The sequence below is a fragment of the Leucoraja erinacea genome, chromosome 11 (genome assembly GCF_028641065.1).
Source record: "Leucoraja erinacea ecotype New England chromosome 11, Leri_hhj_1, whole genome shotgun sequence".
NCBI lineage: Eukaryota > Metazoa > Chordata > Chondrichthyes > Rajiformes > Rajidae > Leucoraja > Leucoraja erinaceus.
Window position 1 is genome coordinate 53,032,439 of NC_073387.1, and position 15,284 is coordinate 53,047,722.

Consider the following 15,284-nt stretch of genomic DNA (forward strand, 5'->3'; position numbering starts at 1 on the left):
TAGTTATTCAATTGGTCCGCCATATCCTGGTTCCCCATGATCAACTCACCTGTTTCTGACTGCAAGGGACCTACATTTGTTTTAACTAATCTCTTTCTTTTCACATATCTATAAAAACTTTTGCAGTCAGTTTTTATGTTCACTGCCAGTTTTCTTTCATAATCCATTTTTCCTTTTCTAATTAAGGCCTTCGTCCTCCTCTGCTGGTCTCTGAATTTCTCCCAGTCCTCCGGTATGCTGCTTTTTCTGGCTAGTTTGTACGCATCATCCTTTGCTTTGATACTATCCCTGATTTCCCTTGTTATCCATGGATGCACTACCTTCCCTGTAGGTAAATGGTGAACTCCGTTATTGAGTAGGTAATAGCAGAACATTTAGAAAGTCAGAATGCAAATAAGCAGAATCAGAATGTTTAGTTTTAGTTTAGTTTGTTATTGTCACTTATAGGGATGTTTCACGGCAGTCGGGTCACGACCCATGACCCGTACTGTTGCTACACTACTCCAAATGGATTACACGCGATGAACTGCAGGTAGGCTGTAATCTGGCTGTAATTTTTTTAAATCGCTCATGGTTCTCGTGGGTTTTCACATACAAAATGAAAACGCATCTGAAGAAAAATTTACAGCCAGATTTATCACTTCTGAGAATTTTTAGATACCAAAGGAATCAAGAAAATAATGCTTTACTTGATGAAATGCAGTGAGCAAAGGCGATAATTCCCGATATTTTCAATGTTTGCCAAGCACTTTAGCTGCTGTAGTCCCTTCATTTCGCTTCACGTTTGGAATTCTAAAGTTGGGTACATGTCTCTCACACTTACCCCGACTCCCACAATTTATTTCAGCGCAAAAATTCAACATTTTGGCCGTTTTTAACAGTTGGAAAGTACGCGTTTCTAGCATTAATAACAAATACCGGAAGTATCGGATGTCTTCCAGTTGGATTTAGCGGCTCCGTGCGTCGAGCCCTATGACCCAGTGACCTTTCGTGCAACCTCCCTATACCGAGGTACAGTGAAACCCTTTTTGTTGTGTGCTAACCAGTCAGCGGAAAGACTATACATAATTACAAAGCCTAAGAAGGTGGCTCCCACAGTATACTAAAGGTGAGCAGAGTATCAGTGACAAGCACTAGTCTTTCAGCAATGAACTATTCCCGGAATAAAAGGTTTTAATTAAATTTAAAACATAGCCATCAGAGAGTTATGTAACACGGGAACAGGCCCTTCGGCCCGGAATGCACCCAGGATGGCACCCAGGCCAGGCGACTCTATGCGTACTGGTCCCAGAAGTGGATCTAAAAGCATTCATTACAATCGTTACAATCGCTCAACTCTTACGGGGTTATGGGGAGAAGGCCAGTGAGTGGGATTGAGAGAGAAAGATAGATCAGCTACGATTGAGTGTGGACATGATGGGTCGAATGGCCTAATTGTCTTCCTATAACTTGTAAACCTCTACTCTAACAGCATATTAAACGTTATCCACTTTATCCTGTATCTGTACGCTGTGGATATTGTGATTGTAATCACGTGTATTCTTTCCGCTGACTGGATAGCATGCAACAAAAAAAGCTTTTCACTGTGACACGGTGGCTCAGCACTAGAGTTGCTGCCTTACATCGCTAGACACCCGGGTTCGATCCCGACTATGGGTGCTGTCTGTACGGAGGTTGTATGTTCTTCCCGAGACTACGTGGGTTTTCTCTGGGTGGTCCAGTTTCCTTCCACACTCCAAAGCCGAACAAGTTTGTAGGTTGATTTGGATTCGGTAAAACAAAAGCAAATTGCCCCTAGTGTGTAGGATAGTGCTAGCGTATCGGGATCGCTGATCGGCGCGGACTCAGTGGACCGAAGGGCCTGTTTCCACGCTGTACAGAAACATAGAAAATAGGTGCAGGAGGAGGCCATTCGGCCCTTCGAGCCAGCAGCGCCATTCATTGTGATCATGGCTGATCGTCCCCTATCAATAACCCGTGCCTGCCTTCTCCCCATATCCCTTGACTCCACTAGCCCCTTGAGCTCTATATAACTCTCTATTCTATCTAACTATCTCTAAACTAAACTGTACCCCGGTACACATGACAATGAACTAAACTAAACTAAACTGGTCCAAGCAGCCCAACAAACCCCATCTAAGCTAGTCACATGTGCCACATGTGTTACATACCCCTCTAAACCTGATCAAATCCATGTACTTGCCCTGTATGCTTTTATCTGTCGTTTTCACATTTACACTCTCTTTGTACCCTTCAGTACATCCAGTTTCCCTCTCCCCTGACTCGGTCTGAAGAAGGGTCTAGCTGTGAACCGGCATCTGCAGTTGCTTCCTACACATGTATTTTAAATAGGTTAGAGTATCTGCCTCAACTACCTCCTCCGGCAGCTCGTTCCACATATAATCACCACCCCCTGAGTGAAAACGTTGCCCCTCAGGTTAGTAATGAATCTCTAAAAACTCATCTCACCTTCAACAAAGCAGATCTTCCATCATCTTTTAGCGAATATTCCAAGAAGAAAAAAGTAATGGAAAAAGATAAATATTTAAATATATTTACTGCTTTTAACAGCGCCTGGGAAAGTTAACCCGTGGATTGTGGAGCAAGCGGATATTTCCCAGCTCTGAGGACGCCAGGCAAAATTAATTACACATGGTCCGATTTAAACTGGGGAAATATTTTCCTGAGCGTCCTTGCCAACATTGCTCTCTCTGCAAGATTCAACCGCCCGGTCCATTAAAAAAAAAACGCTCTGATGTGTTACAGCGTACATCCATTGACGTTTATAACTCGCGCCACCCACATCAAAGTCAGTTGCAAATCCTGCCAAATTCTTCTTCCCATGCCGTCCCTGGCGACCAGATTCCTACTGGACGATTGGCATACGAGCTATTTATTGCAACTCGGGATCTGGGCTGGGTCCGTTGCATTTGCAATGCCGGATGACTGCGTTTGGGTTTAAAGGGTTCGTAGGGGTTTGAAAAAATCTTGTTTTTCCCTTGCCAATTTGCCTTCCACCTTGCATCGGTCCACGTTGCAACAAACATGCGGGATTACGATGAGGTTACAGCCTTCCTGGGAGAATGGGGACCCTTTCAAAAGATGATCTTCTTTCTTCTGAGCGCCAGCATCTTCCCAAACGGTTTCTGCGGATTGTCCATCGTCTTCGTCGGGGATACCCCAGAGCATCGCTGCTCGATTCCTGGGAATCTGAACCTCAGCCAAGCCTGGATGAACAGAACCATCCCACTGGTGCCAGGAACACAAGTCCAGTACAGCCAATGCAGTCGCTACCGCTTGGATGTGATCAGGAACCTCTCGGAGGTGTTTCCAGACCCAGATCTCCTCAACGTGTCCGGGATCGAAGAGGAGCCGTGTTTGGATGGATGGGATTACAGTCAGGACCAGTACACCTCCACCATCGTCTCCGAGGTACAGTCACCTGAGAATAGTTTGTGAAGGATATTCTTGCTATTGAGGAAGTGCAGCGTAGGTGCAGGTTAATTCCCGGGGTGGCGGGACAGTCATATGCTGAGAGAATGGAGCGGCTGGGCTTGTACAGTCTGGAGTTTAGAAGGATGTCTGGGGATCTTATTGAAACATATAAGATTATTAAGGGTTTGGACATGCTAGAGGCAGAAAACATGTTCCCGATGTTGGGTGAGTCCAGAACCAGGGGTCACAGTTTAAGAATAAGGGGTAAGCCAAGGAGGAGGAATACAGGAACTTGACCTGTTCCTTTTGTGCCTGGAGTGAAGAGAACTGTCTCATCCTGAACACAACTAAGACTAAAGAGATGGTGGTTAACTTTGGCAGGTCCAAGCTCCCCCTTCAGCCGGTCAACGCTGCTGGGGCTGACATTGAGAGGTGCAGACATATAAATACCTTGGAGTGCACCTTGATAACAAACTGGACTGGTCTGTCAACTCTGACTCCCTCTACAAAAAAGGCCAGAGCAGACTCTTTTTCCTCAGAAGGCTCAAATCCTTCAATGTGTGTAATGACATGCTGCACATGTTTTACAACACTGTGGTTGCAAGTGTTATTTTCTACGCTGTTGTCTGCTGGGGCAACGGCATTAGTGCAAAAAACAACAAGAAGCTGGTCAAACTGGTTAAATGAGCTAGCTCAGTGCTGGAGGGGAGAGTAGACTCTGGGATGGATGTGCTTGAGAGGCGTATGAGGCACAAGGTGCAGGACATCCTGAAAAACCCCGGGCATCCCCTCCATGTAATTCTGGAGGGTCAAAAGAGCACTCGGAACAATAACCGGCTGCTCTCCCTGCCCTGTAGAATGGAGCGGTTCAGGAGATCCTTCACCCCTGCAGCCATTAGATTTTATAATCTGTAGGGGGATGCATTCTTGCAATTTTTAATTGTTAATTATTGGTCTTTTTAAGTATTTATTGCTCTCAGGTAGTGTCCACAGTGTATTCTATGTATTTTCTGTCTGTGTTCGTTTTGAATCTGTGGGTTTGTTGGTTGGGGGCTTCTGGACATCTGAATTTCCCTGAGGGGATCAATAAAGTATTTATTATTTATTATTATTTAGAACGGAGAAGAGGAAACACTTTTTTACACAGAGAGTTGTGAGTGTGGAATTCTCAGCCTCAGAAGGCGGTGGAGGCCAGTTCTCTGGATACTTTCAAGAGAGAGCTAGATAGTGCTCTTAAAGATAGCAGAGTCAGGGCATATGGGGAGAAGATAGCAACGGGGTACTGATTTTGGATGATCAGCATGAATACATTGAATGGTGGTGCTGGCTCGAAGGGCTAAATGGCCTACTCCTGCACCTATTATCTATTGTCAATTGTCTATTGTGAAAATTAAGTTAGAACATCACAAAGTGTTCGAGTAACTCAGCCGGTCAGGCAGCATCTCTGGAGAACACGGACAGGCTACATTTCGGGTCTTCAGGCGTAATCTATCCCTATTCTCCAGAGATGCTGACCCACTCAGTTACTCCAGCACTTTGTGTCTTTTTCTTGCAAACCAGCATCTGCAGTTCCTTGTTTCTACTCCTAAGTTAAAACCCAATTAGATTTGTGTGAAGAAGAGACGGGTGCAATTAATACTTGATGATACGACCTCAATGTATGTACTTCAATGATTCAATGATACTTTACAGAATTGTCACAATAATAATATCATTGTTTTAATATTCACCCTTTCCAACTACTGCTTGTTGTTTTGCTCTGAAACCATCCAGTTCCAAAAGAACAATTTAAATCTAATGGAACTGCAGATGCTGGAATCTTGTGCAAACCACACAAAGTGCTGGAAGAACTCAGTGGGTCAGGCAGCATCCGTGGGAAACAGCCAGCTTTAAAGCAGTGTGTAGCACACCATCAAAAAGGTAGTCTGAGGTAGAGTCCTAACCAGATACGTTGCCTGTTCCTCCACAGACACTGCCTGACCTGCTGAGTTCCTCCAGCACTTAGTGTTTTGATATAATTTCAAGTTTTCCAATTCAATTTCCTTCCTCTCAGGATCAGAATCATGAAAAATCTCTTCAAAACCAATGACATCCCACCTGCTCCCTAATTCTGTGAAGGTAGTGAGTGCAACAGGGGTTGCGTATAGCAACGCATAGGGTCATACAGCATGGAAACCGGCCCAACTTGCCCACATTGACCAACATGTCCCATCTACACAAGTCTCACCCGCCTGCGTTTGGCCCATAGCCCTCAAAAGCTGTCCTATCCATGTACCTGTCTAATGGTTTCTTAAACATTGCGATAGTCCATGCCTCAACTACCTCCTCTGGCAGCTCATTCCATACACCCACCACCCTTTGTGTGAAAAGGTTACCCCTCAGATGCCCATTAAATCTTTCTCCCTTCACCTTAAACCTATGCCCTCTATTTCTCGATTCATCTATTCTGGGCAAGAGACTGTGCATCTACTCAATCTATTTATTTCATGATTTTACACACCTCTATAAGAGCACCCCTCATCCTCCTGCGCTCCAAGGAATCGAATCCCAGCCTGCTCAACCTCTCCCTGTAGCTCAGACCCCCGAGTCCTGGCAACATTCTCGTAAATCTTCTCTGAACCCTCGCCAACATCTTCTCTACAACATGGTGCCCAGAACTGAACACAATACTCTAAATGTGGCCACACCACAAGTCCCACCACAAAGACTGCCTTAGTGAAAACAAGTCTGGGTTGAGTTTAAAGTTTGATGATAACTTTGGGTCTAAATTTGTATGCCACTGCCAAGGTTGTGAACATGAGACATTCTAGCAGGAGGAGTAGTATTTTGAATACTGACAAATGTATCTCCTTCCTGGTAAAATAACATTGCGAGACCAGTCTTGATACGCAGTCACCGATTTGGGTGAAATTAAAAGAACGAGAATCAAATCTTAAATGTTCCCTGCAGGAAGGCTCAGCTTCAAAATGGGAGGCATTCTTTAGCCTGCTTTTGTTTATTTTTAGTTTAGTTAATAGATACAGAGTGGAAACAGGCCCTTCAGCTCACCAGGTCCATGCCAACCAACGATCACCTGTACACTAGTTCTCTCCTGCACTCCAGGGACAATTTACAGAAGTCAATGAACCGACAAACCTGCACGTCTTTGAAATCCAGCATGTATCCTGTGGTGGGAATCCAAAGATGATTACATCGGAACATTGAACATACAACATAGAACGTGGGAACGGCCCACAATGTTTGTGCCGAACATGATGCCAAGTTAAACTGATCTCTTCTGCCTGTACACGATCTATATCCCTCCACTTCCTGCACTTCTATGTACCTATCTAAAATCCTCTTAAATATCACCATCATATCTGCCTCCACTATCACCCCTGGATTGCAAGATTGCAACTTTCACGTGGTCCACCCTGCTTCGACTAATGCAATCAACTCGACGTGCACAAACGGAAGATCAAATAGAACAAGTTGTCCCACAACTTTAGGCTGTGCACGCCAACACGAAAGAAGGAGAAGATCACCCCTGGTAATGTGTTCCAGGCCCCCACCATTCTCTGTGCAAAAATACTTGCCCCACACATCTCCATTAAACTTTCCCTACTTCACCTTATAGTTATGGCCTGCAGTGGAGTCCTGAACTACTATCTACCTCACTGGTTACCCTCGGACTACCCTTGATCGGAATTTGCTAATTGTACTTTGAACTAAATGTTATTCCCTTCTCTACACACTGTAAATGACTCGATTGAACACATGTATTATCATTCCGCTGACTGGATAGCACGTAACAAAAGCTTTTCACTTTTCACGTGACAATAAACTAAACTAAACTAGTGTTAGACATTTCATGAGGTAGACCAGGCTTGGTCTTACACCCTACTGACCATATTCTTCTGGTGTCAATAATGGACAAAATTAATGGAAAATGGAAGAGATGGGCCTCATATAGAAGGAAGGATGTGCTGGCTCTGGAGAGGGTCCAGAGGAGGTTTACAAGAATTTCATAGGTTAACATATGATGAGCGTTTGATGGCCTGTACTCACTGGAGTTTAGAAAAATGAGGGGACACCTCATTGAAACTTATCAAATAATGAAGGACTTGGATAGAGTGGATGTGGAGAGGATGTTTCCACTAGTGGGAGAGTCTAGGACTAGAGGTCATAACCTCAGAATTAAAGGACATTCCTTTAGGAAAGAGATGAGGAAGAATTTATTTAGTCAGAGGGTGGTGAAGCCATGGAATTCTTTGCCTCAAAATGCTGTGGAGGCCTTCAATGGATATTTTTAAAGACAAGATAGATAGGTTCTTGATTAGTATGCGTGTCAGAGGTTATGCGGAGAAGGCAGAATGGGGTTGTGAGGGAGAGATAGATCAGCCACAATTGAATGGCGGAGTAGAATTGATGGGCCCAATGGCCTAATTCTGCTCCTATCACGTATGACCTTATGATATAAATTACGATAAAGTCAACGCAACTGCCCGAGTCATAGTGTGTAGACATTCAGACAACGTGTTAGATATTAGTAGTGGAAAGGAGCTGCATGACTCTCCAGTCACCCTCTGATAACCTATAACACCAACAAATTGGATTTAGACATATCTTAAATATTAATTTTCCACACCAGAAATAATGGACTAATTGTATTTTTGAAATCACTAGCTTTGCTTCTAAATTAAGAAAATCTTTCACGTTTTATCCCCTGAGATTATCTTTTGCTCAGAATGATTGCATACCAACATTCCTCTGGATAACATTAAGATGTTAAGACCTAAAATTAATTCATAGCAAATTATATGCAATATCGCTAAAGAACATTAACATTAATTAATTAATCTTCAAATGTAAAATAATGTTATTCTTTATTAAATAAAGCTTCTCTGATTATTTATTCCTTTAGATAAATAAAGGGTGGCAAGGTGGCACAACAGTAGAGTTGCTGCCTTTCAGTGCAAGGGACCCAAGTTTGATTCTGACTACGGGTGCTGTGTGTATGGTGTTTGCATGTTCTCCCTGTGACCAGCGTGGGCGTTCTCCGAGATCTTCGGTTTCCTTCCACACTCCAAAGACGTGCAGGTTTATAGGTTAATTGGCTTTGTATACTTGTAAATTGTACCTAGTGTTTGTACGATAGTGTTATTGTGCGGGTATCGCTGGTCAGTGCGGACTCGATGGGCCGAAGGGCCTTTCCTCGCCATATCTCTAAACTAAACTAAACTAATCTACATAACTAAAAGTTCAAAAAGTACTTAGACAGTAAACATTTCATTATTTTATATGAATTCATTTTCATGGTGTGGAAAGGCCGGGAAGAAGATGAAGACAGCCATCTTGTTCTGCTTTTGCACTGAAGAAGATGGCAGTGAGCTTTTCTCTTTATCTGTTGTAATTCATATGGTCAAGGTGGTCCAACAGTGAAGTCCTGGAATCTTCATAAGTCATAGGATCTATCTTTCCCTCTCTACCCCATTCACCTGCCTTCGCCCCATAACCCCTGTGACTCGGAGATAATGTAATTGAAAACATTGTCATGCATACAACTTTGCTGCACATGGAATGAGGTGCAATTTGTCCTATTGTTGACAGCAATTGATTATTGAGCTTACACTTTTGAGCATTTAAGCTGTGCCAACATTGATGTTTCTCTTGTAGGTAATGGGCATTGCTGAGGGGACAGAATTTATAGCTCAAACCAAATCCATACAGAGGGCAGTGAGGGGCTGGCTACCGGCTAATTTGTTATTTACAGCCATTACAGCATATAGGTTTTGAAACATAGCATGGCTGTAATGGAGTACCATCAACAAAATGAAGAAGTCAGCGTGTAAGAAAGGAAATATATATGTCCAAGCATGAATGTAATGTGACTGAGATGGCCATGCAAATATTAAGTAGCTAAGCACTGGTTGGCCACAAGGGTTTTTTGCAATTCATTTATGGGGATCTAGGCGTTGATGAGACCAACATCTATTGCTGATCCATAACGTTGCTTAAAAATGTGTTTGTGAGCCATCTTCTTGAATCACTGTTGTCCTTTAGATGACGGTACATCCAAAGTGTTAACGGAGGAGTTCCAAGACCTATACTAACTTACTTACTGCCTATTATGCCTCCGGGCATGTCAGGCAGCAACAAAGGTCCTGTCTCTTCTGGGCTAGCTTCTGGACACTGCCCCAGGTGAGGTCGACAGCCCTGGAAGTCTATCACGCCCAGTAGTGTTGATTCCTTCAGTTGCTGTTTCCGTAACACATTTGTTTTACAAGACAGGGTTGTTAGCCCTGTGCTCAACCTCCAACCTGGCGGAATCTAAGAGCAATGCCTAGTACCTATACACTCAGGACTGCTCTCTGGTTGTTGGTAGGATGGTTCAATGAAGTGAACCAGATCTTTTATGTGAACCTTACATAACCCACAAAGTTATGTACTTTGTCCTGGATAGTTTCAAGCTTCCTGAGAGTTATAGAAATTCAACTCACCCAAGTGAATAGAGTATTCCACGATGCGTGACTTGGCCACTGTAGATAGTAGAACAGCTTTGTGGTATCAGAAGGTGAGTAACTTGCTACAGGACGTCAACATCTACTCTTCTCTTGTAGCCACAACATGTGGCCAATGCAGTTACTTCCTGGTCTATGGTATCCGTCAAGATGTTGAAGTTGGGAATTGGTAATGATAATATCTTTAGCTGGTTAGTTCCTATCTAGTTGAGATAGCCACAGGTATTCATAGGGATTTGATCATCCTTGTAGATGAGTCATTGAAAGTTAAGGACACAAAGTGCTGGAGTAACTCAGCAGGTCAGGCAGTAGATCTGGAAAACATATGTGACTTTTTTGTTCGGAACCCTTCTTCAGATTGATTGTAGAATGTCTTTTCTACCCTGTACAATCAATCTGAAGAGATCACCTATTCATGTTCTCCAGAGATGCTGCCTGACCCATTGAGTTACTTCACCATTTTCTGTACTTTTGCATAAGCCAGCATCTGCAGTTCCTTGTTTCTATATTGAAAATCAACATGCGGGTACAACAAGTGACCAGAAATGTAAATGGTATATTACATGTGATTGCAAGAAGGTTTGAGTGCAAAGGATATGTCACTGAACTCATTCATATAAGGTCCTCATCTGGAACATTGTGTCTCTTGGTCTGTTCTCTCTGACTATAGAGGATCTATATGCAATAGAAAGAGTGCAATAGAGGTTTTGCATCACAGAAATTGATTCGTGGGATGATAGATTTTTCAATGATGAGAGATTAAGAAGAATGAGATGTGTTCTCACTGAAGCATATCAAATCCTACCAGGCTTTGGCGGCATGGTGGCACAGCGGTACTGTTGTTGCCTTACAGCGCCAGAGACTCAGGTTCGATCCTGACTGCGACTGCTGTCTGTACAGAGTTTGTATGTTCTCCCTGTGCCCATGCGTGTTTTTCCCCGGTTTCCTCCCACACTCCGAAGACTTCCAGGTAATGATTGTAATTTAAATCTTGTTATTTGAATTTTGAATTTCACAGCAATTTGCATACATACAATGATAACAGACAGTGATAGTCAGGACATAATTGTACAACAGTATGTAAACGACCCTCAAAACCCTTACCCTTACCCACCCTCGATCCACCCGAATCAGGTCGGGACCAAACGGGGACAAACAACACTCACATACGTACACATCCACACAAATACGATAAGATAAACAAAATGGGAAAAAAAAAAAAAAAAAAGGGGGGGGGGGGGGGGGGGGGGGAGGGGATAGCAGCTGCAATAAGACAGAGCAGTGATAGAGGGCACTCAGTCCTCTTCCGAGCCCGGAAACAAGTTGAGAGAGTTAACAAGTTCCAGGAAAAGGTTCCATGTATCTAGGAATGTCTTGGTAGAGCCTTTGAGAGAGAATCTAAGTTTTTCAAGCTTGAAGTTGTAGAGCACCTCCTTGATCCAGCGGGCGTGTGTCGGGGGACAGGTAAGCCTCCAGTTAAGCAAGATCAGTCTCCGGGCTAACAAGGTTGTAAAAGCCAGGACCCGCTTCAACGCAACAGAGAGGTTGGTGTTGGGAGGAATACCGAAAATAGCTGACAGTGGGTTTGGAGGAATAGTCTGGCCATAGGCTCTGCTTAGCACGTCGAAAGCACTCCTCCAAAAGGTTGCTAGTTTAGGCCAAGACCAAAACATATGACTATGGTTGGCAGGGGATTGATTGCATCTGTTGCAGGTGTCTTTAACAGCGGGGTATATTCTAGATAATCTTGTGTTTGTGTAGTGGACTTTGTGAAGGACTTTGCATTGGATTAGGCCATGACGGGCACATATGGAGGAAGAATGTATCAAATCCAAGGCAGAGTTCCATTGCTGGTCTGTTAGTTTCGTATTCAGCTCGCCCTCCCATGCAGCTTTTAATGAGGTATGAGGTTTCAATATAACCGACCCTAACAAGTTGTACAAAAAGAGATGCATTTCTTCCGGTTGGGATCTAGAGCTAGGATGGAATCGGTCAGGGTTTCAGGGGGATGATTTAGTCCTACCCGATTTAGTTAAAGTGGAGGCTTTGTTCGAAGACCTGTCCAGTATAGGGTCTTGGACCAGATTAAAATCTCCACCCACAATGATGTGGTGATTTTCAATGTTTGGGAGAGATGTAAAAAATTTGGTTACAAATGAGCTGTCATCCCAGTTGGGACCGTAAATACTGGCCAATATGACAGGTGTGTCTTGCAGTTTTCCAGAAACCATGACAAAGCGGCCAGCAGGGTCTTCCACAGTTTTCTGTGGTTCGAACATAATGTTTTTACGAATCAGGATAGCAGCACCCCTAGCCCTATAATTAAATTTTGAATGAAATAAGTGGCTAATCCAGCCTCTCTTAAGCCGTGTTACCTCTCTGTTGCGAAGGTGGGTCTCTTGAATAAAAAATATATCGCCCTTAAGGTGTTGCAAGTGGGCCAAGATCCTATCAGTCTTAGTAGGACCCCCCACTCCCCTCACGTTCCACGAGACAAATCTAATGGCTTGTTTTCACGGGGCGACTTGACGCAAGATGTAGCCAGAGTGGAGTGGTCGTGGTCTAGCACGATATCACACGATATAACGGGGGGGTAGACCAAGAGTTCCCACGGTACTCGGCTTTTCTGTTATTTGAGCGAGTGACTTGTCCGTCTGCCGAGCTTTCCCGTTAAATCTTGAATGAACTGCAAGTGTAATAAAATCATCACGTGGCACAAATGATGTCACATTTTTTCACACACTATAAATATCCTTGGTTGAATTGGCTCAGTTAGAAACATGCCTATACTAACTAGATTCGAGTACAGGATGGTGGTTTATTTCATTGACGCGCTGTATGCAGCAGCCCACTATGTGCATCGAGGACGCTTGCGTGAAGCCAGAAGGGTGAGATTAATTAAAAAGAGAATCAAGAGGAAGTCTCACTGGGTGAAGCCCCTCTTTCAACGGAGACCTCAATTTGGACAATATGATCAGCTGCTTAATGTTCTATTTGAAGAGGATAAAAGTGCATTCACAAACTTTGTCAGAATTTCACCCGAGCTCTTTAATGAGCTGAAGCATAATTTGGGACCTCTGCTGAAGAAGACAGACACTGTAATGAGAAAGGCACTGGAACCAGGGTTACGCATAGCAATCACCCTGCGCTACTTGGCCTCAGGCGATTCTTATAAAAGTTTGTCTTACAACTTTCTTGTCGCCACCACCACCATCAGTGGTATTGTCCGAGAAACATGTGAGGCGATCATCGAATTTTATTCAGCTGAAGTGATGGAATGCCCCAGTACACCAGATGCGTGGAAGAGAGTGGCGCTGGGGTTTGAAAACAGGTGGAACTTTGTTCACACATGTGGGGCTTTGGATGGCAAGCATGTGGCAATTCGTAAACCACCCGGAGGTGGCTCAAATTATTTCAATTACAAGAAATTCCACTCAATTGTACTCTTGGCGGTGGTTGATTATAACTACAACTTCATGTATGTGGATGTGGGCACACCTGGAAGTGTTGGTGATGGCCGTATTTGGAAAGAAACCTGGCTTGGAAAGAAAATGGAAGGTGGAACAGCAGGCATGCCTGATCCAGAACCTCTGCCAGGGGAAGACAGCCCGGACATCCCATATGCGATGGTTGCTGACGAAGCCTTTGCACTACGGCCGTGGATTATGAAGCCATATCCACAGAGGAATCTAACTAGGGAACAGAGGATCTTCAATTACAGGCTGTCAAGGGCCAGGAGGGTTGTAGAAAATGCTTTTGGCATCTTGGCAAACAGATTTAGATGCTTGCTCAAGAAAATGGAGCAGAAGCCCAAGAATGTGGAGAGTATAGTATATGCAGCATGTGTTCTGCACAACCTTATCCGAATGAGAGGTGCAGCTGCAGGATCAGAAACATCCACCCAGGACGGTGACGTGATGGACAGAGAAACAGGGGGAATAACATTAGGTTCATGGAGAAGTGGTGCAAACATTGCGGAAATGGTTCCACTGCAGCGTTTCAAAGGTAACTGGGGAACATACAGTGTGAAAGAGCAAAGAGACCATCTCTGCGCTTACTACAATTCACAATTGGGGAGTGTGCCGTGGCAGGACAGCCACATTGATGGGTAGCCGACCACAGGAACACTACTGCATGTTAGCAGAAATGCATAGCGATTAAGCTTACTTTCTAGTGTTGTCCTCTGAAAAGTGCATCCTATACGATGTTCGTCCGCAAAACCTGCCATTTAGCACATTGCATTCTCCCTTTTAATGCCTGAGTTTGGGTTGTTGCGGAGGTTAATGAATATAATGTGTTTAAAATAATGTAGCATGCCTCATTTGTTGATTTTCGTGTTTGCGAGGCCTTTTTATAGACAAATGTTTGGTGTGATGCACCTTCTCAAAATATGTGAAAGAAGTCGTCTTTTTATATTGTAAAATTGCAATAAAGACTTTGTGTCACGTTTACCGTGCTGATTGGCTTATTTTATTCCCTACGGAGAGGTGAAACTTTCAAACGTTTTAAATACCTCATCAATTGATGGACCTGAACACTCACAAATGAAAATAAATGAGAATGTGATTATATCACCTAACTTCAACTATTTCGTGTCTCAGCATGAGAGGGATTATAACATTAGAGACATTCATATTGTAGTGATGTGTTGATGAAGAATTGCAGACAGCAAGCTGATAGTGAAAAATATATTTATTTAACAATGAGGTCAACAAACACTGACAATCAAACTGCTGAGGTAAAAGCTTTTTCACACTTCAGGCTATCATAAAATGCGGAGCCGCCAACAGAATCAAAGTAATGCCCAAGAGTAAAATACACACATATTAACATACAGACATTTATAAAGGACTCTAGATGTCACACAAAATGTTGAGTGGCCAACAACTAAAAAAAACCAAAACGAAAACGGTTACTTAAACTCAACATTAATAATTCTAAAAGTCCGAGTCAGCGAAACCATCTGTCCCTTCTTGTGATGGTGTTTGTGCACGGCCCTCTCCGTAAACAAAAGGCAAAGGTGAATTTCTACCAGGCTGCTGTTCTGTAAACATCAGTGGTGATGGTGAGTGTCTCTAGAAGGAAATTAAGAAGTACATGTGAAAATTTTCTCACGGACCATAACATTGCGGGACCTTTCATTAAAGTCCCTTTTCAACATGTGAGTTCTTTTCTTGAATCTCATTAAGATAACTCATGAATACTTTGTTGTCCATATGCGGATGGAAATCCTTATTTGTAAAATCCAATCCCACAAAACACAATGGTTTACCTGTTCATCACGGAATTGTGGCTGTTCTCCCATTGCACGCGGCGTCCCATATCTCCTATCTGCATACTTTAGAATCA

General features: G+C 43.4%; 1 protein-coding gene across 1 annotated transcript in view; it reads left to right on the forward strand.

The window, feature by feature from the left end:
* Positions 1-2,475: 2,475 nt before the first annotated feature.
* Positions 2,476-15,284, forward strand: part of LOC129701827 (organic cation/carnitine transporter 2-like) — a 66,315-nt gene continuing 53,506 nt past the window's right edge. The window contains exon 1 of the mRNA XM_055643297.1: positions 2,476-3,432. Within this exon, the coding sequence (XP_055499272.1) occupies positions 3,046-3,432 (387 nt within the window). The 5' untranslated portion in view covers positions 2,476-3,045. The remainder of the gene's footprint in view (positions 3,433-15,284) is intronic.